This window comes from Canis lupus, chromosome 27, assembly GCF_003254725.2.
Source record: "Canis lupus dingo isolate Sandy chromosome 27, ASM325472v2, whole genome shotgun sequence".
Lineage (NCBI taxonomy): Eukaryota > Metazoa > Chordata > Mammalia > Carnivora > Canidae > Canis > Canis lupus.
The window spans coordinates 6,680,106-6,700,505 of record NC_064269.1 but is presented as its reverse complement, the minus strand read 5'-3'; the positions used below and the strand labels follow the sequence as shown (position 1 = coordinate 6,700,505).

At 40.2% G+C, this 20,400-nt stretch overlaps 2 protein-coding genes across 9 annotated transcripts in view; one reads left to right on the top strand and one right to left on the bottom strand.

Moving 5' to 3' along the window:
• Window positions 1–15,597, bottom strand: part of SENP1 (SUMO specific peptidase 1) — a 55,520-nt gene extending 39,923 nt beyond the window's left edge. Inside the window, exons 1-7 of one of the 6 annotated variants that reach the window (XM_025477422.3) lie at window positions 14,778–15,045; window positions 13,148–13,447; window positions 11,541–11,588; window positions 9,665–9,795; window positions 7,853–7,937; window positions 6,931–6,972; window positions 2,090–2,249 (exon numbers count right to left, since the gene is read on the bottom strand). In XM_025477422.3, the coding sequence (XP_025333207.1) occupies window positions 2,090–2,249; window positions 6,931–6,972; window positions 7,853–7,937; window positions 9,665–9,795; window positions 11,541–11,544 (422 nt within the window). In that variant the 5' untranslated portion in view covers window positions 11,545–11,588; window positions 13,148–13,447; window positions 14,778–15,045. Of the gene's footprint in view, window positions 1–2,089; window positions 2,250–6,930; window positions 6,973–7,852; window positions 7,938–9,664; window positions 9,796–11,540; window positions 11,589–13,147; window positions 13,448–14,732; window positions 15,047–15,442 lie in introns of those variants that run through there. The other 5 variants (XM_049102364.1, XM_025477421.3, XM_035707230.2 and 2 more) reach the window with 5 other exon arrangements.
• Window positions 14,657–20,400, top strand: part of PFKM (phosphofructokinase, muscle) — a 44,817-nt gene continuing 39,073 nt past the window's right edge. The window contains exons 1-3 of one of the 3 annotated variants that reach the window (XM_025477414.3): window positions 15,662–15,981; window positions 17,165–17,259; window positions 17,904–18,026. In XM_025477414.3, coding sequence (XP_025333199.1) covers window positions 17,178–17,259; window positions 17,904–18,026 — 205 coding nt within the window. In that variant the 5' untranslated portion in view covers window positions 15,662–15,981; window positions 17,165–17,177. Of the gene's footprint in view, window positions 14,796–15,661; window positions 15,985–17,164; window positions 17,260–17,903; window positions 18,027–20,400 lie in introns of those variants that run through there. The other 2 variants (XM_025477413.3, XM_025477416.3) reach the window with 2 other exon arrangements.

The following is a 20,400-nucleotide window of genomic DNA, read 5'->3' as shown; positions in this document are numbered from 1 at the left end:
AGGAGGGCGGGGGGTGGGGGTGAATGGGTGACGGGCACTGAGGGGGGCACTTGACGGGATGAGCACTGGGTGTTATTCTGTATGTTGGCAAATTGAACACCAATAAAAAATAAATTTATTATAATAAATAAATAAATAAATAAATAAATAAATGTTGCTAAGGAAGTAGGTCTTAAAAGTCTTCATCACAAGAAAAAACTATTTTGTAACTATGTATGGTGACAGATGTTAACTAGACCTACTGTGATCATTTTGCAATATATATAAATATTGAATCATTATGTTATATACCTGAAACTAGTATAATGTTGTATGTTAATTTCACCTCAATTAAAAAGAATTATCCAATAAGGATTATCAAATGATATGAATAGCTATTAGGCTAAAGTGGAACTGGTCACTGATATAATGCTAAAGTAACATCACTTAGATTACATTCTAGTCGTCACAAGGGGGATAAAACCTAACTGTACAAAAGGACCAGATTGTTACCTCCCTAATCCAGAGGTTAATCCAGATCACTAATGAAGAGAACCCAGATTTGTAGGTTTTAATGTGATATAACACAGCACCAGCTTTTATTCAAGACAAAAAATCTAGTTTACAAAAAAAAAAAAAAATACAGAGGATATATTACAAAATAATACTATGAGGAAGAAACCTGTCAAATTCAAAAGGTGGAATATTATGTGAAAAAAGTCATGTCATAAGAAAAAGGGGATGTTCTAGATTGTAAAAGGCTTAAGGGCAATAACCACCACATTGAAAAAATGTAGGTAATGCAGAGAAAAATATCTGAAAAGATATGTACTAAGATATTACGGAGGTGATCTCTCACTGGTGGAAACATGATGTTTTACTTTTTATTTTTACCTAACTGTTATTTTCTGATTTTTTTTTTTTTTTTTTTTTTTTACAAACCATATGTACTTGTTAAATAATGTTATTTAAAAATAAAAAAACAACAGTATGGCCTTACTAGTAAAAAAAAAAATCTTTAATGATACATACAAAAAATCTTTAATGAAAACAAAATAGCATTATACATTTCATAGTATACATAGCATATATATTATGCTATATATAAGGAAAAGGAAAACAAGCATAGGGATAAGTTTGGAAGGAAACATACCAAGGGAAGAGGAATAAGATTATGAGGCATGCTCAAGGATCTTTAGCTTTACTGGCAATGTTTTAATTTTTACAATGTAAATGCATTAACGAATTCTTTTTTTTTTTTTTTTTTTTTGAATTCTTATGTAATTTAAAAATATATTAAAAAGTGGGGAAGATCAGCCCTGGGAGTACTGACACATTTTTCCAGAGTCCATGTGCTAATAATCATAAAATAAATGCCATCTCATTGGTTTCTATCAACACCAGAAAGTTTAGCATTGACTAAGCAGGAAATTATATGATCCCACATTCCTAAAATCTATCACCAGAGTAAAATTTAAGAAGTCATAAATAGTATTTTAAAAAGGAAATATTTTACCAATAAAGTTCCTAAGGGAAAAGTCTCTCAGCCAAACTTTATCTGTCTTTGATGGTGAGGGAATAGGTAGCACTTATGAAATTGGGCTAAAAAGGATAAATTTCTTTGTAACTCTATTTTCTAAGAGTAGTGTAGGTCTAGTTGACCAAGGCCAAGAAGTACAGTTTCTTTGGTTTAAGCCAGGTCTCTCTGGTCATGTGAGACCCTATAAAACATACTGATTACTTTGCTACTGAAGCTGTAGAAATTGAACGATTTCCACTTTAAGATTCATAATAGCCATATTAATCCCAAAATAATCAAATGCACCAAGATTTCCCTTAAAGCTCTCCTCTAAGGAGAAATTTTGGCTGTCCTCAAAATTCAGCACTGAGTAAATTAAAAGCTGAAGGTTTAAAATGGATTTGTCCATATTTTCATGGTTTAAGGTTCAGAAACAGTGTGCTTATATATATATATATATATATATATATATATATATATATATATATATATATATAAATAAAATAAAATGCCAAAGTCAGCAACTATCTTATGGCCATTTTCTCTTATATCAGAGGAAAGGCTTGTGAACTAAGTGGCCAGAATACCTACCTTGAGGTCTTTCGGGTTTCGAGGTAAAGACTTCGGCTGTTCCTTGATTTTTGTAAAGCTGAACCTGATGCTGGAGTGGAATTTCTCCACTGGCCATTTGCACTCTGGCCAAAGGTTCTTAAATCTCCTGAGCCAAGAAAACTGTCTGAGGAAGGGTTGTCTAAAAGAATAAAAGTTTGAATAATTAGACAAATATCTTACAACAGTAATTTTCCATATGACTGCAACCATGTCCAACATTGTATTCCAAAGTAATGTGGCAAGCACCATGTCTCTCATGGAAGAAAGATCCCAGTCTCAACTGCCAGTAAAGTCTGCAGTAAGGGAACGTCTACAAACTATAATTGATTCAGCCATACTAACCTGAAAATTGATGAAGGAGCTGAATCCTGCCACAGCCATGTGCCTTATCTGCATCAATGTGACTCCGTGGTGTCCACCAAAAGTCAACATTTTACCCCAACTATATCTTGCAAGCACTCCCAGGCCTGGGCCTGAAAGAAGGTAGGCCAGACCAGTAAGAAAGCAGGTGGAGGGCCAAGGAGAATTGTAATTCAAATGAACAACAGTTATTGCTTAATAAGCAGCTGGTGTCACTTTCTTGTTTTTAATTACCATGTTCACGACTCGGGGGCTCTAAGAGCAAAGATAACCTTGTTGCTGCTTATTCTGGCTGGCTTATGGCAGGAATGACCCATCATACGCATCTGATTCTGGTATGATAACATTCGGTCACTTAATATCATAACCATCAGATATATCAATACTACCTATGATGCTTGTTACTGCAATCATCCTAAGTGAGGATTATTTATTATTTGATCTTCTGACTTGTGGCTTACAAGGTAGGATAAGAAAAGTCTCTTGAAATTTCAGGTAGAAATAGAATAATTTCTTTTCTTTCTTTTTTTTCTTTTCTTTTCTTTCTTTTTTTTTTTTTTTTTTTTTTTTTTTAAGTAGGCTCCACATCCAGTGCAGGGCCAAACTCACGAGCCTAAGACCAAGACCTGAGCCGAGATCAAGAGTCAGATGCTCAACCAACTGAGCCACCAAAGCGCCGCAGGAATAGAATAATTTCTAAATTCACCTCTCCCTATCTGCAGGATCAGACAATTTAAAACAGTACCTTCAAAATAATTTCAGATGTTAAGTTATGAAACTCTGAGGAACACCAGTGGAAAAATGAGAATGATAATTCTCTACTTCCTGAATTTCTGCCTAATGCTAACATCATTTTGAAGATCTTCTCTCAAAGGATATAACTATAGAACTTTGTACAAAGTTATTTAAAATATTTAATGTAGCTTTTGATATTGTATCCAAAAGATAGGGTAGGTGACAAAAATAAGTTTTGTGCTGTTGTGATTGTTTGGTTATATTTGTTGTTATTTTTTAGAATCAGGATTATCAGGATTTGGGATAAATAAAACAGCAAAAAAATAAAAGCAGCATTCAGGGGTGGTATTACTACTAGCTGATTCACCAGTAGATGAACTTAATTTAATAAATTTACTTTCAAAATGAATTATAACCTTTTAGCTTTGTAATCAGTACCTATACTTAGCATCTATTACTATTATTTTAAGGAGAGAAACCAAGCTGATAAAAATGAGTTATCATTAAAGGACCAGAACATTTTAATCTTTAAATGCAAAGCAGTAACATCAGAAATCTGTCTTCTATACTTTTTTTTTGCTAAAATATGATGGGGAAATGATCTAACTAGAGATGTCTACTTGAGGAATAACTCTATTAAAAAATGCAAAATTACCCTGACAAGTGTGAAATTTGAGTGAGACCAAGGATAAGCCAGAGTTGCCTTCTTAACGGCATTTCACAAAGGTTTCAGCTTTTAAACACAAGGGAAAAAGCACAGCATCAGGCAGTCTGTTTAACTAGAACAAGGTGGTTCCATCTCCACTCAATGAAAGCAATGAATAGTCTTCTAGTGTTGATGCAATCAAAAGGGCTCAAGAGGAACCAACATCGATGGGGCTGCAGACACTCTTTTTTTTAGTGATATTTAAGCTGATTCCGTCATCGTTAAGAAATCAGATTGCAAATGCACAAATAAGACTCCTTATTATGTGCACATATGCAACACAAAACTATAAGGATCTGGGATCCCTGGGTGGCGCAGCGGTTTGGCGCCTGCCTTTGGCCCAGGGCACGATCTGGAAAACCCTGGATCGAATCCCACGTCGGGCTCCCGGTGCATGGAGCCTGCTTCTCCCTCTGCCTGTGTCTCTGCCTCTCTCTCTCTCTCTCTCTGTGTGACTATCATAAATAAATAAAAATTAAAAAAAAAAAAACCATAAGGATCTACACCAATAATTTAATTTTGGTTGTGTTCCAGTGATAGAATGATGGGTATTTTTCTACCTTTCTCTACAAATTTTCTATAAGGACAGGAAATACTTTTATGGACATAATGAAATAAACTTTATATTTTAAGAGAAGAATGTCAGGCAATCACAATAAAAGTAACCATCATCAGTTGCTCCTGTTAACTTTCAGGTTTAGTTATTAAAAGTAGCAGGATGCTTTAAGTCATCTACTAAATGACCGTTTGGCAATCTCATTTAACATATTTTCCAAAGATAAGATGTTGATAATGATTCTAAGCATGAGCAAAATCACTTCTTTTCATCTTAATCTACTTTTCTTTGTTTAGTGCTTAAAATGTTTTACTTTTCAATTGTGTTCTTAATAGAAGCAAGGTCCTGAAGTCTGACCAGTAGTAAATTATTAAAATAAAAGAGCTGCATTTTCTCTTTCTAAAAAAAAAATTTTTTTTAATAGTCTAATCTTAATGGATTAAGAAGCAGATTTTTTAAAAACTTGATATGGAGAAGAAAATTCAGTAAAGCAGGAAATGGTAAGCTCCAGACCCTGGATTCTAAAGTTTGGGGCTTTCCCATGTTTGTTTTCATCTTGATAGAAAAGAGAACAGCAAGAGAGGAGACAAACATCAAGACAGAATGAGAAGACTAAAGAAAGTAAACTGGAGACCCCCATCAAGCAATGAAGCTCAAGGTGACTGACCACAGAAATCAATGTGGGGATTATCAGAAAAGAATACATACGAAGGAGACAGCAGAGACAAAATTCTTAACAATCAGTTGGAATGGGTGTGACAAAGAAACGAAGTTTAAAGTGCACAGTAAAAGTAGATTTAAACTGAAGATTTTAAGAGAAAAGTATTTAAACCCTTGGCCTTCACAGATTTAAAATTCTGATTGTCAGAGCAACCCTGGAGGTCTATGACATGCCATACATTTGTTTGGTCAGGGATAAGATGAAACTTGGTAGAGGCACACAGCCGAATACTCTGCCTCAGGCTGTAAATTAGGGAATAAATCTAATAGCTCAGCAACCCCATTTCAATATGGCTCTGTTAGTCACAGTTACTATTCGCTATTCATCATGTATACAGTAACTGTTATGATTTTTTTTTTCTTTTCCTAAAAAATGGCCTTCAAGTGAGAGACAAAACTTCAGTGTAAGATTTGCTATGGGGATCAACTTAGGTATTAGGAGAAACAAAGGAAAAATGTACCTCTCAAGAATCATGTAATTGAGTAGAAAGCCAAGAATCTGGTTAAATACTATCATAGTCAAGAACATGAGATTTTGAGATGATCTTGGATATATCCTTTATGAATATTAAGGGTCTAATGAAATTTGAAGGAAAAAGGGCTATACATACAAATGTTTTTAAGTCATATTATTTATAATAGCTATAAACAGTGAGAGTGAAGGGGACCTAAACCATAGAGAAAATAATGAAGTAAATGAAGGCATAGGCCCATTATCCTAAATCATAGTCCCCTAGGTCCCACTGCACTTCTAAATTTAAAATTTTGGGGATTTTAGAAAGATAACTATATAAATACACACACACACATAAACGTACATACACACTATGTAACACTTCAAGATATAATTTGAAGGTACATCCTGTAATCAAACATATTGATGTATCTGCAGTGAAATATATAAGAAATATATAAATACTCATATTTACAGAGATAAATAGAAGACAAAATATAAATAGTTTCGTGTCAATTCATGTGGGTTTTGCCAAGGAATGATTTCAGGTCAGGTCAGTTTGGATGCCAAGTGAATTATAAAAAGAATTTCTGGTTTTCAGAACCTTTTATATTTTGGAATTGCACATAGAGCATTGTGAATGTGCATATCAGTTCTATGGATTACTAGAAATCAACAGAAAAAGGTAGACACGAAGAATAACATGTAAACAGATGAAAAAGTAAAAATTAGGCTAAAATGTTAGGCTAAAAAAGATGATATGTATTGAATCATACAATGTGTATCATGCAAGTACACACAGATAAGTTACACAGATAAGGCCACAGATAAGTTACACAGACAAGGCCACAGAGTTGAGTTGTTATGGTCAGCAGATTTTGAGTATAATTTTTATAAATAATTGTTTCTTATTAAGCAATTACTTTAAACTGTAAGTAAATATTATATCCAATGGTAAATCAACATATGAAATTATAAGCAAACACAGCCTGAGTTCAAAGGTATATATTAATGATCTCATTTCATTATCCACTCAACTGTCCTTCCCCTAGGATTAATAATGAACTATTCAACCAGATTTCAGGCTTTCTGCTCATCAGAAAGGCCTTTCCAATAATAATGATGGCAGAGTTACTTTCTGAGCCAGTTAACTGATTTTCCTATACAAACTATGCACATACTTTGCAGAGACCATTTCCCATAGCAACAAACAAAATCCAGAGCCCAGGGTACCACCCACCTAAATGACATTTAAATATAATATAAATCTAAAAGATCATCATACTAACGTCTTTTTAGGGGAGGAGATCTCATCTTGCTGACAAAGAATCCTGAGGAAGCCAAATAACAACAACAATTATTATTTGCATTTCATATTTATTATCTCAATTTATCCTTATAAAAATCCCATTAGGGCAGGTTCAGCAGTTCTATTAATATTCCCATATTAGTGGGAATGTGAGGAGACTGAAGCATTAAGAGTGATAAGACACGGGAAGGCATTATGGCAATATAATCTTCCTGGGTTCTCCTGCCAGGAAGCTAACCAACAAAAACCTCTTAGTTTCCCCAAGACAGAGCCAGAAGATCACTGGAAGTCCTAACCTTAGGAAGGGGGCAGATGGAAAGTCAGGCAGGCCATGGACTAGGAATAGCCTAGAGAATGCTGACTTCTGTCATGGATCACAAGCTGAACAGGCAAGCCCTTCAATATGCAAGCATGGCTGTGGCAGGTGCTAGACAAAAACATGTTAACATTTCCTGCCCTGATGGAGGGACAAGCTTGGGTAGAAATAATTTTTCAGGATTCATGGTTTCAAGCAGAATAGAAATAAGCTAACTCTGTGCTTTATATCAATCCAAAACAAATATCCTTTACATCATATACACATACCTCAAAAAAAAAAAAAAAAAAAAGCCCAAACCAAAGTTGTACTGCTTTCCACAATGACATAATAAACAAGTAAGAAAATGGATCTCAAAAAAAACTTTTTCATTAAAAATAAGTGGTTGAGACTAGGTCAGTAAAGTATTATAGCAACTCCCACCCCCCCAACACACACACACACACACACAGTGATGTTTTAGTGGAGAAAATACCATTTTGCTTTTGACAGTGTTTTCACTTTAGAGATGGTAAACAAACACAATTTGCTAGAAAGAAATCTGAATGGTACAACAAATGTTGTGACTCCAAGTAAAGTGTCATACCTGAATAATAATTTGGGTTACAAGCTGCACTTCTTGTTGAACATGTATAAGATCGGTCCAAATTTCCTTCCCTGGAAGGTAAAATCTAAACAAAGCAAAAGATTTTTCTTAAGTCATATTTTTGACAATAAAATGGAATAAAATTTATACTAGGAAAAAATGTATCATTAAACAAGATTGTGAGATATTTCAGAATTCAATATAACTATATTTTTACATATCATAAAGAAACTACATACTCATGAGAAAGGAAAATGCATAGACAATCTGATGAAATGAGTGAGGCTTCAAGGGGAAAAACAGGCAAAGTATCTGTTACACAACTTAATTCAAAGGACGCTCATTAAAAGGTAAATATGCACGTAGTATACTCTGTTCTAAAAGCCAGTTGTATCATTTATGAAAGAGGATGACAAAATGCATCTGATTTTGAATCTTTGGATAACTTCATACAGAAGTTCTTTATCTGGGTGGGGCTATACTCCAGTAACAATCTGGAAATGTGTGGCTATACATTCAGTTACCAAAAATCATTATTAGGGGCAGATGCTACAGGTATTTAGTGCCCAAGAGCCAAGAATGCTTAGCATTCTGCTTTGCTTGAGAGAGATTCACACAGTAAAGAACTGTCTTTTCCATATTAGTAACAGTTTTCCTACTGAGAAAGATTGTTCTATTAACAATGCTCCTCAGACCTTAATGTGTAAATAAACCAGCTGGAGCCTTTTTTTTTTTTTTTAATGTTTTAATTTCCGCATAGCTAATATATAATGTTACATTGGTTTCAGGTGCACAACATAGCGATCCAACTTTTCTGTAGGTTATGCTATGCTCACCATAAATGTAGCTATTGTCTGACATACTATACCCCCCGTGCTGTGTGCCTTTTACTTCTGTGACTTACTCCATAACTGGAAGCCTGTTATCTCCCACTGTCCTTCATCTATTTTGTTCTACCTCCTTCCCCACAACCATCAGTTTGTTCTCTGTATTTACAGATCTAATCATGCTATTTATTTGTTTTTTAGATTCCATATATTAGTGAAATCATGAGATATTTGTCTTTCGCAGTCTTAATTCACTCAGCATAATACTCTCTGAGTCTACGCCATACTGTCATAAATGGCAAGATCTCATCCTTCTTTATGGCTGCATAATATTATACTGCTTATATGTATATTACATCTTTCTTATTCATTCACCTATCAATGGACGTTTAGGCAGCTTCCGTGTTTTGGCTATTGCAAATAATGCTGCAATAAACATAGGGGTGCATACATTTTTTTTTATTTAGTGTTTTCATTTTTCTTGGGTAAATACCCAGTAGGAGAATTATTGGAATATGTGATATATCTATTTGCCAGCTGGAAAATTTTAAAACTGTAGATTCTGATTCAGTAGGTCTGGGGTGAAACCTGAGATTCTGCATTTCTAACAAGCTCCCAGGGGATGCTGTTGCTGGTGGTCCTTTACAGCACAGGGAAATCTAGCACCTCTGTATACTTACATATTTCCTCCCACTTAATGCTCAGCAACTTTAAGACACTAGTTTAAAAGAACACTAACCTGTGTTTCAGTAATTGTAATATGCACAGGAATAATAAAAAGTTTTCTAAAAGATACTGTTCTCAAAAGACTCATACACAGCCTAGTTCTTGTCTTTAATATATCATACAAAATTGAAAACACTAGAAATATTGATCCTAAAGAGTTTATATATGTTTATCCTTTTGAGTATGGCATTTAAATTATATCAGATGAAAATTTAAGCCAAAGTAATTCATTAACTAAGGGAAGAAAATTATTCCTAACCTGATGGTCAGAAAATGAAAGGTGGTCCTCTGGAAAACTTGTCTGTGCCAGGAGATGGGTTTTGAATATGGAGTTGTGGTTCACTAAAGTTACTTCTCCAGCATCCATCCTCATCCTATCAGCAATATCATCTGGGGAAAGAATCCAAATTAATTCAAGTCATATAATTCCTCAATAACTACTTTCCTATGAACAAATCATTTCACCTAATAAAAATGACTCCCAAAGAACATCTCTATATTCAAATACAACCCTTCTTTTATAACCATTGGCCAGAAATCTCAAAATGTCATGGTCAAAAAAGAGGCCCATGTGCAGAAATTGGCTCCTCTGGAATTTACCAAGATCACCTACCAAAAAGTTGAAAACTTGTGCAAGTATAGAAAAAGATGAACTCAGGATGCCTGGGTGGTTCAGTGGTTGAGCGTCTACCTTTGACTCAGGTCATGATCCCGGGGTCCTGGGATCGAGTCTCGCATCAGCTCCCTGGGGGGAGCCTGCTTCTCACTCTCTCTCATGAATAAATAAAATCTTAAAAAAAAAAAAATCCGAACTCAAAGTTTTAAAAATTTTCCCTAAAGAAACTCTGAATGTTTCAACTGTAGAAAAAAAATTAATTATTATAAAAAGAGAGAAAGAAATCTCACCATTTAGAAACAATCACTGTTAACAATTATTTATTTCCTTTGTCTAACTCAAAAGGGTGCTTTAAAAATAAATCCAGGGATCCCTGGGTGGCGCAGCGGTTTAGCGCCTGCCTTTGGCCCAGGGCGCGATCCAGGAGACCCGGGATTGAATCCCACGTCATGCTCCCGGTGCATGGAGCCTGCTTCTCCCTCTGCCTGTGTCTCTGCCTCTCTCTCTCTCTCTGTGTGACTATCATAAATAAATTTTTAAAAAAAATTAATCCACCTGAACTTTTTGTGTGTGTGCAAAAAGTATCATTTATTCATATGGCTCTTAACAGGTTATCAGCTCAATTACTATAATGCTACGGCAGAGCCTTACTTTATAACCACCTTTGAAATCTTTGTTAGTACGAAGAACTAGAACAAAAACAAATGAGAGGACAGAACTCAGTGACTTACACTGACATCAACAATTAGAGTAAAAGGGAAACAAATGATCAGGGCAGAGAGAAGATAGACTAAGAAAAAGGAAGAAACAGAAAGAAGAGAGAAGACTAATGTGACTTTAAAAGAAGCACATGGAATTATAAGAAATAACTATAAATTGTTCAATCTATTTCTGATTGGCGACTAGTACTGACCTTGTATTGGTCCCCTTTATAGAGAGAAAGAATCATGAAGATTGGAAGATGTTGCAATCACAATTCTCAATGCTACTAGCTAGATGAAATTTACCTTCATCAAATTGTTTATCATACGAAAGTTGGTATGACATAGTATGAAAGAACAAGGACTCTGGAACCAGACTGCCTGAGTTTAAATTCTGTTTACTGGCTCTGCCAGTATAGTTGTTTCTTAACCTCAGCTTCCTTGATGATATTAGGCACCCATGTAAGGCAGTTGTAAAAAAAACTAATTGAATTAATATATTTTAAGTACTCAGAACAGGGCCTGGCACATAGTAAATGTTTGCTAGTATGCATCTGGCTTTTTCAATACAATGAATGAGAAAATGTTTCCAAATGATGCTATAAACAATGTCTCAACCTAAAGAAAATTGTCTCATGTTACGTTGTTACATAATTAGATTGAGACCTCCTTTAAGATCATTATTAAGCACAAAAAAGCAAATAGTGAAAATGTAAAAAAAAAAAAAAAAAAAACCAACCCACAAACATTCTTTCGATTCAACTTAACTAATCAGAATAACTAAAAAGATTCAATTACTACTTCATAGTCAGACTTACCCATGTCAGGTCTCTTCACATCACTGAAGTTAGCAAAGATACAAAGTCCTATGAAAGAAGACAGAAAACAGAAATGTTACATACTGAAACACCTCCTGCATATAATTATAGAACAGGAAGTCACTCCCAAGTGACATTTGTGTTCTTTGTAGAGAAAACTATAAGGTGGTAATAAGGAGAGATGACTTGATGGAAGAGAATAGAAACTAAAACTAGAGGAGGCGATTCCAAACATTTCTGAACCCTGAGTTATATTAAACAGCAATTATGGACTACTCCTAGAATCACAGACTATTACATCAAGGAGTTGGGAGTGCCAACCCTTTGGAGATTAATTTGCATATGCTCATAAAGTTAGTCAGGGACTGCACTGAAATTACAACCTAGAAATTCTTTGCAACCCACTGCTGTATTACCACATGCTAAACCATTTTATAAACAAGTAATAGATCTTAGGGTGATCCCATTAGACTTCTCTTCCATATGTTTTAGTCAGCGGCCAAACATAAAGCTACTGATATTCTAAGAACAATCAAGGAATACTTCTCAGTTGTACTTTTTCTCCCATCATTAATCAAACTGTTACAAACCAAAGTCCTTTTGCCTACATGAAATTATTTTTTCCTCTGATGTACCTAATCCGCCCCCGCCCCCAAAAGGAATTTAAAAACCTAACTACTTGGAACTCGGATAATAAACATACCATTGGCACATAAGCTTCTTGGCACATCTAAGAGGAAACTAGGGATGGTAATACTCACACTTACTATAATCATAATCTTATATTTTTAAGAAGATTGAGCACTTCATCAACTTTCATTTATCATCAACTTTATCAATACCAGTATCAGGGCTTCAATCCACTAATGAGACCAGATAATGATAATAGGTATTCCTTATGAGCACAATAACACACAAAGAAAGCCGGCTTGAGCTTTTCTTGGCATAGCTACAGACTAAGCAGAGTAATCATCTGATTACGAGCCTCGTTGGGGAGGATTCCTAAATAACTTAAGCCTTATATTTAGGCTTCAAGTACGTTTCCAAATGCTCAACTTAACAAAAGGCTTCTATTTGGAAATTCTCCAGGTTATTTTTTTCCCCTTCTTCCATTTTAAATGAAGAATTCCCTGGGTTCCACATTAAGGGGAAAAATATCCCATCAACCAGTAAACTAGCAGTGGCTTTTTCTCATTTCACCTCTTTAGGCTATTTCATACGTGTCCTCACTAGCCTTTTTTCTTGATTTAAGGAGAATGCCAATTTAAAAGTGTGGTGCCTAGTAGAACAGTCCCATGTTACTTCCTTTGTATTGTTAAGATAGACGTAGAGGGAAGGAAGCAAGAAATTAAAGAATTTTACAGACTATGTCCAGACGGGTTAAGTGATTTGCCTGGAATCACATAGATGGGGGCAAAGAAAGATAAAAATCCAGGGCACCTTAACTCCCAAGCAAATGTGTTTTCAACAAACACCACAAAACTTAGTATCCTATAACAGATCTTCATCAAGGATTCATACACTTTGGCAAAATGAAAGTAATTCTCTGGGGGATGGTCATGGGGGATTCCACGCTGTTTCACAATTTTAATAATTAAAAGACTCACATTTACATTTTAATACAAATACACCCAGCTTCTTCCATGTGCTTATGTTACTTTCTTTTTGCCACTTGCATTTACATTAGAAGTAGAGATATTTTGCTCCAAGACTCAACATGAAATGCTGGATCTGGAAACTCTGATGCCACCAAATTCCCGCGAGCCTAAGAATGTTTCCATTTTAAGAAAAGTATCCTAATAACGGTTCCCGGTTTGCACTGGTCATTAATTTACTGAAGGAATATAAGCTGTTACAGGTGTTCAGGTGAAGTCAAGTTAATAGCTGAACACAAAATATTAGGAAATCTGAAAGAGAGAGAGAAAAAAAAAAAAAGATGGCCAAGTCCTGACAGTATCAGAATGTAACAGGTATAGCAAAACACGTATAATCTTACAGGCGAAGAAGTGGTTATAAAAGAGAATGTTTACAGTTACGATGGCTAGTTACTAGAAAGTATACAGACTGAGGAGAGGCAATTGGCTTTATCCAGGACCAAATGTGGTTAGAATAATTTATGATACGAGAAGGGCGTGGAAGTGATCTCAACTCTGTGTGTATGATACAGTTTGCAGCATATCATCGTGTGTCCGGGTCTCTCCTATTTGTGTCTATAATCTCTCCCACTTAGACTAACGCCTTAACACTCAAGCGCCTTAAAACACTAAGCATTCCACCTCTCCAGGACACGGACATTCCGTGTGCGCCAGTTACACGCGACGCACTAGGCACACGAAGATGAGTCAAGAACCGGTCCCTGCTGCTGCTGCAAACACTCACTGTGTCCTGGGGGTAGGGGGAAAGGGGGAAACCGGATCCATCAACAGATCACTCCTAGCAAGAAAAGTAAAGCTGGTGCAGCTGGCAGGAGGCGTGGGAGTCCCGTGAAGGAGAGGAAGAGACTTTTCAAAGCAGTAGTCAGAGGGTTACATCACCTTAGCCCGAAGTGGGAGAACCTGTTTTTTAATCCATTCTGCTCCCTCCAGATTTAACTCCGCTGATGGGTGACATAGAAGACCGTGTTTGCAGGCGGGATAATCAATGGGAATTGGGCAAAAAAAAAAAAAAAAGAGAGACTTCCCAAGATTAAAAAAAAAGGGGGGGGGAATGAGGCTTCCAAAATGGGACTGGGGAGGGGAGGCGGGGGTGGGGGGCGGAGAGAAGGGATCTCTAAGTTGGAAGATCTCTAAGTTGGAAGGGACCGTGAAGAGAGATGCTCAAGGCTTCGCGGGGACTGTAATTTCAAAGGCAGGGGAACCTGTCTTTCAGCAGGAGCGCTCAGCACAGTCATCCCTGCACAGGACGAAGATTTAGGAGCCGATGGGATCCTACTGCACCCGCGCCATCCAATTAGAACAAAGGCCCTCAGTCAAATAGGTGGGCAGCCTGGGGAAAGAAGGCTCCATGATAAACTTCACGGGCATCCCCACCCCCACCCCCACCCAAGTGTGCCCAGCGTGGGATGAAATGGCCTTAATAATAAAGGCTGACTCCAAAGTGATAAAGGAGCTTAAGTCCTTGCACACAAGATAGGGAAAATACTGCAGAGGCACCGATAAACAGAAATCACCAAGCTCAAGACAAGCCGGGCACCTGTCCAGGAGGGATCGCGCTGAGAGACGGTTCGGGGGGAATTACCCGGAGGCGATGAGCCAGGTAAGCGGACCGCGGCGGGCACCGGGGTTCTCATAGCCCGGGCGGGGGCGTCCGGCCGTGTCTGTCCGGTGGCGACACTAAGCGGTCATCCCACCTCGGGGGAGGACACCGCAGAGTAAGAGAGTTGGAGGAATGTTTACGCGAGACGCAGAAGTAGTCGAGAGAAGGGCCACCGAGGTCTCGAGGGAGGCGGGAGGGGAAGCAGGTGTCCGGGAGAGCGGAGCTTCCCGCCGCGCGGCGCCCCCCCCCCACCCCCCGCGACACGAGCCCCGGCCCGGGCGGGGGCGCCCCCGGATCCCGGCCGGCCTTTCTCCCCCGCACAGCTCCCCGGGATGCGGGGCGCGAGGTCACGGCGCTGAGGAGGGCGGGAGCGGGGAGTCGGGCCTCTCCCCGGCCCAGGAGAAAGGGGCCTTGAGGGAGCGGCCTCGGGAAGCCGACTTAACGGCCGCCCGCCGGATCGCGGCCCGCGGAGCGCGGGGGGGAGGGGAGGGGGTCCCAGGGGGCGGGGCGGAGGAAAGAGCGCCGGCCCCACGGCCCTCCCCGCTTCCGCCCGGCCCAGCCCAGCCCGCTGGGCCCGGCCCGGCGCTGCCTCCCGGCCCAGGCTCCCTCCATCCTCACCCCTCCCCCAGCTTCCCGCCGCCACTCACCGAACCGGAACCGGCTGCTATGCGAAGGGGTTTCCGGCCGGGCGCGGAACGCAAAACCCGGGAACCGCCGCGAACCGGAACAGCCTCCACAGCACCGGAAGAGCCGCCCGGTGGCTGCAGCTGCGGCGGCGGCGGAGGGGGCGGGGGAGGGGAAGGGGGAGGAGGGGGCGGGAGGTCAAAGAGCAGAGTTGAGGACCCGGGGAACGCCTGCGCAGTGCGGCCAGGCCCGAGCAGCGCCCAAGGCTGAAGGCAGAGTTCCCCTGTCCCCCTTTCAGTTTGGGGGGTTTTTCTCGTTCCCGTTCCCGTTCTCGGGGTTACTGTTAGTGCAGCCGTCGTCCTTCGCTGTTTTCTGTTCCCTCGAGCCCCTGGCGCGCCGTCTTCTGGTTCCGCTGGGCGATTTTTGCTTTCGCTCTGGTTTCCATGGCAGCTTTCCGCCGTGGCCCGCCCGCGGTCGGCGGGAACGTGCGGCCCCCGGGACGGACGCAGACCTGAGAGCCGGAGCGAGCGCTGCATCGGGTTTCACGGAGACTCACGCAACGGTGGTGCTTACAGTAGCTGTGGGAAGCGGGCGAGGCGAACCGTTTCAGGGAGGGGCACGTCCTCTCCCACAGTCGCCAAGGGCATGGCAAATGTGGGGCGACGACACAAGTTTCCTAACTTGCAGTCCTGTACGCTTTTACGTCACGTTATGCTCGAATGGCCATTGGGAAAAAGGAAAAAGGGGGGCGAAAAAAAAAAAGGCAGCATTTTTTTTTTTTTTTTTTTTAGGATTAGCTTAGGTCAGGCTCCGGAAACATGGAGAACTTTGCACGACTCTGAGGGAGTTTGAAACCTGGGCAGAGGTGTGAGGGGAGCTACTGGGCAGAGTCCGCCGGAGACACAGGTGTCGGTCACCCTGTGAAGGACTGAATGGCCCAGGTGGTGGCCCTCTGGCTGAGGTGGCTGAGGTGACTGACGTGTAGCCCGTGAGATTTTATTTATGTATTTATTCATGAGAGTCACAGAGATAGAGGCAGAGACGCAGGCAGAGGGAGAAGCAGGCTCCCCACAGGGAGCCCGACGCGGGCCTCGATTCCGGGTCTCCAAGGTCACGCCCTGGGCTGAAGGCGGCGCTAATCCGCTGCGCCACCCGGGCTGCCCCCGCCCCCAGCCCTGCTTTTAAAAAGGAAATAATGGGGAGAAATATGTTAGTTCATTCAGACTTTTTACCAAGTCCTTCAGCTTGGCCTCTTGACCCTAGAATCTAGGAGTCTTGGAGAAATGCTTTTAAAAAAAAAAAAAATTTTTTTTTTTTTATTCATTTATTCGAGAGAGGCAGAGGGAGAAGCAGGCTCCCTGCAGGGAGCCCAATGTGGGACTAGATCCCAGGTCTCCAGGGTCGCAGCCTGGGCCCAATGGAGGCGCTAAACCGCTGGGCCACCGGGGCATCCCAGAGAAACCCTTGTGAAACCTCCCAGGTCTGAGCGCAGTCTTAGAGCAGGGGAGCCTGGGGGGGGGCGGGGGGAGGGCCACCTTTTACCTAGATGCTCACTGAATCCAGGAGCTCTTGCCCTGTCAAATGCATAAAAGTATATTATTTGTACCACTTCCTGTGCTGATATTTTATGTGGTCATGTCCCAAGGCCTTCAGGACGGGGCAATACCTGACCCATGACCGTTTTGTCCCAACTCCATCGTTCCACAGATCTATTCATATGGATTAAACTGCATCTCTATTTCTAGGAGAAATACAGCCATGCGTAAAGAGGAATTTCATCTGAAATTTTTCATGTGTGTGATTGAGTCTCGCGGGTTAGTCAGGACTCCTCAGAGCACAGGTACCATGGTCTCCTGATCACACTCCAAGGACAGATGGGTTCTCTTGCAGGGAGTTTCAAGGCAAGACGAGACACTTATTGGTCTAAATGTAGGTGTTAGGGGCCAACTGACTTCATCCGTTCCATCTCCACTGTAGTAAAATATTTACCTCTGAGTCATGTCTCTTCCTCATACGAGTATCAGGCGAGATTTTGGCCTGATGTGTGGGAGTAGGCCCAGGCAGCCCAGGCAGGTAAGAAGGATGGACCTGGGAGTTGAGGAAGAACAGGATTTATAGCATGTGAGCAGGTAGTTGACTTCTCTGTCTTTTGTGGGCCCGTCTGTCAGGAGTCCTTGTTACAACTGTAATCGACACTCTAAGACCTATAACCTAGTGTCCCAAGAAAAATTGCTTTCTATTCCACCACACACTCGGAGTAGCTAGTTACATGTTCTGCTTTTCTCTCATTTATGTCAAAGGAATAGAACCTTTTTTAAGGTAAGATAGTTGTTGAGAGGGGTCATCGCTTCTCTAATTTTTCAATGGATTATGGGGGGAAAAGGCCCTGGACAGCTGAGAGTTACAGAGGAAATGAAAGAGAATAAGTAAGACTCTCTTCCCTGGGTCCCACCTTGAGGGTGACCTAGAGATATTGCTTCTCAGCTCGGGAAGCTTCAACTTCCAGCATGCTCATACAAAAGCCACCACCTGAGACAGACGACTTGAAGCATCTACATGCTGTGGATGATCCAACCACCAAGGAAGGCATACCTATTTTGAAAAATGGTGAGGCATGTGGTTAAGCAAGGGGGTGGGGAAAGGTGGAAAATGAAGTTTATGCATACATTATAAATTAGGATACAACTACCAAATTTGAAATATGAATTAAAACACAGAGGAGAAAATTTGTGTGGGGGGGGGATGAGGGAGACAGAGAGTAGGAGATCACCTGGGAAACTATAGAAAGAGGGACAGTGCTTTCTATGAAAAACAGCTCAATTTAATCAGTAGCCATTCAGTTGGCTTTCTCATGCCTATAAGGCACTAATCTAGTTTATCCTATTACCAGCAAACTTGATGTATAAAAATATGAAACAAAAAATGGATTACACAAAGCAGTTATTATATTACAAAGTGATTCCAAATATTGTAAAATATACTCACCTTAGGAATCCATTTAATAACAAATTTCTCCTGTATGTTTCAAATAGTGTTTAACTTGTAAATAATTTGTATGGAATGTTGGAAACATCTCCCCATTTCCTCTCAACTGAAATACATCTGTGTTGGAGTCCATTCATTGCAAACATTTCTTGAGTTCCCACTGTTGTGCCCAATAACATGCTAGAAATGATAGAGACATTGTAAAAATTACATTAAAGAACATAACTTTGTCATTTTTCTAATAGTTGCCAGTTTGAAAATGCCTTACTGAGTCCCAACTGCTCATATTTGAGGAAGAAATTCAAGTCAAAAGTGGTCTTCCTCAAGATGCAAACCAATTCATTGGCGTCATCAGTCTCAGTACCTGTGAAATTTATAGCAATCCTTATTCAATCATTTTTTCAAGCAGTTACTATTCAGTCATCACACTTCAATAGCAGTACATCTCCTCTACGATAGTACATGAGATGATGAGCTAGACACTTTCCCTTTCCCCCAGGGGCCTGTGATCAGAAGGTGATAACATAAGATGGGGGGGGGGGTGATAGCTTTTGTTCAAAATGTTGAATTTCAAAAGAGGATGCCATGGAGAGGCAGGAAAGGGAGGGAGCAGCTGACCACCCCTTAGGCAACGTTCACTCTGGCAGGGCACCATCGCAAAGTCCTAAGCTTCGTGATGCACAAACTATAGCTTAATTTAGTCTCATTTTAGTGAACCTAGAGTTAATCATGCTCACAAGAAAATGGTTTATACACAAGAATACCAACTTATTAAGATATTGGAGCAATATATATCTATATGACAACTGTGTAGTCGGTGTCCCTATGACAACTGTGTGTAGTCGGTGTCCCTTTAATCACACTTGCTTTGCCCATCCATAAATAGCTGCTAGTTACAAGAAATAAGCCTAGCTTGTGCCCCTGTCCCACAGTTCCTTGAATTTGAATAGACTATTTCTTATTTGCCCTATCTTCCCTGCTTTTCCCATTCTCGTGTTGCTCTATACCTAATACTCACCTCAGAACTCCTTAGCTCTGATCTATTTGGTGCCTTTTCTGTGGTTTGAATTCAACAGTATCCCACAAACAAAATTCTGATGTTAACTTCTGCCTTTAAACACTGAGGACTCAGGTAGGAGTTACAGTGAACCCTTCCAGCTTTCCCACTAGAGATGGAGAATCAAATGTCTTCCCAATTAGTCCCATTGGGACCTCTGTTCCTCCTTTTCTGCCTTTCTCCCTGCCTGCCTCCCTTCTTTCCTGTCTTCCCTCTTCCCTTCCTCCTTTTCTTTCTTCCTCTCTACCTCCCTCCTTACTCCTTCCAAGAAAATTGGTTGAGCACATACTGTGTCAGGCACTGTAGTTGGCACTAGGAATAGAGCAGCAAACAAGTACATTGCTTACTGTCATCAAGTTTATAGCCCTGTGGGAGTAAGATGGCAATCAGATCATCACACACAGATCATTAGAATGATGCTAGTAGAGTGAAAATAATATCACATAATTAGAGTATAAATACAGGGTAAGTAAGCAGACGTGAAAAGTTGGAAAAACCATTTCTAAGGAAGACCTGAAAAAGGAGTATGTATCAGCCAGGAAAAGGGGAAAGAAGAGCTTTTTGGGAAGGACAGTAGGATCTGAATTGAGAGTTTGGGGACGCCTAGGTGGCTCAGCAATTGAGCATCTGCCTGTGGCTCAGAGTGTGATCCCCTAGTCCTGGGATCGAGTCCCACACCGGGCTCCCTGCAGGGAGCCTGCTCTTCCTCAGCTTGTGTCTCTACCTCTCTGTGTCTTTCATGAATAAATAAATGAAATCTTTAAAAAAAGTGAGAAGGAGTTTGGCTCATTGGAGGAGCAGAGAAGGCCAGTACAACTTGGGTGAGAGAAGAGTAGCTGGGGAGTGAACTATAAAGATAGTGTAAGAGCCAAATCATGCTGTGCCTTCTAGGTCTTACCATTCCTGAGCTGTGAGAACTCACTGAAGAGTGACAGGATC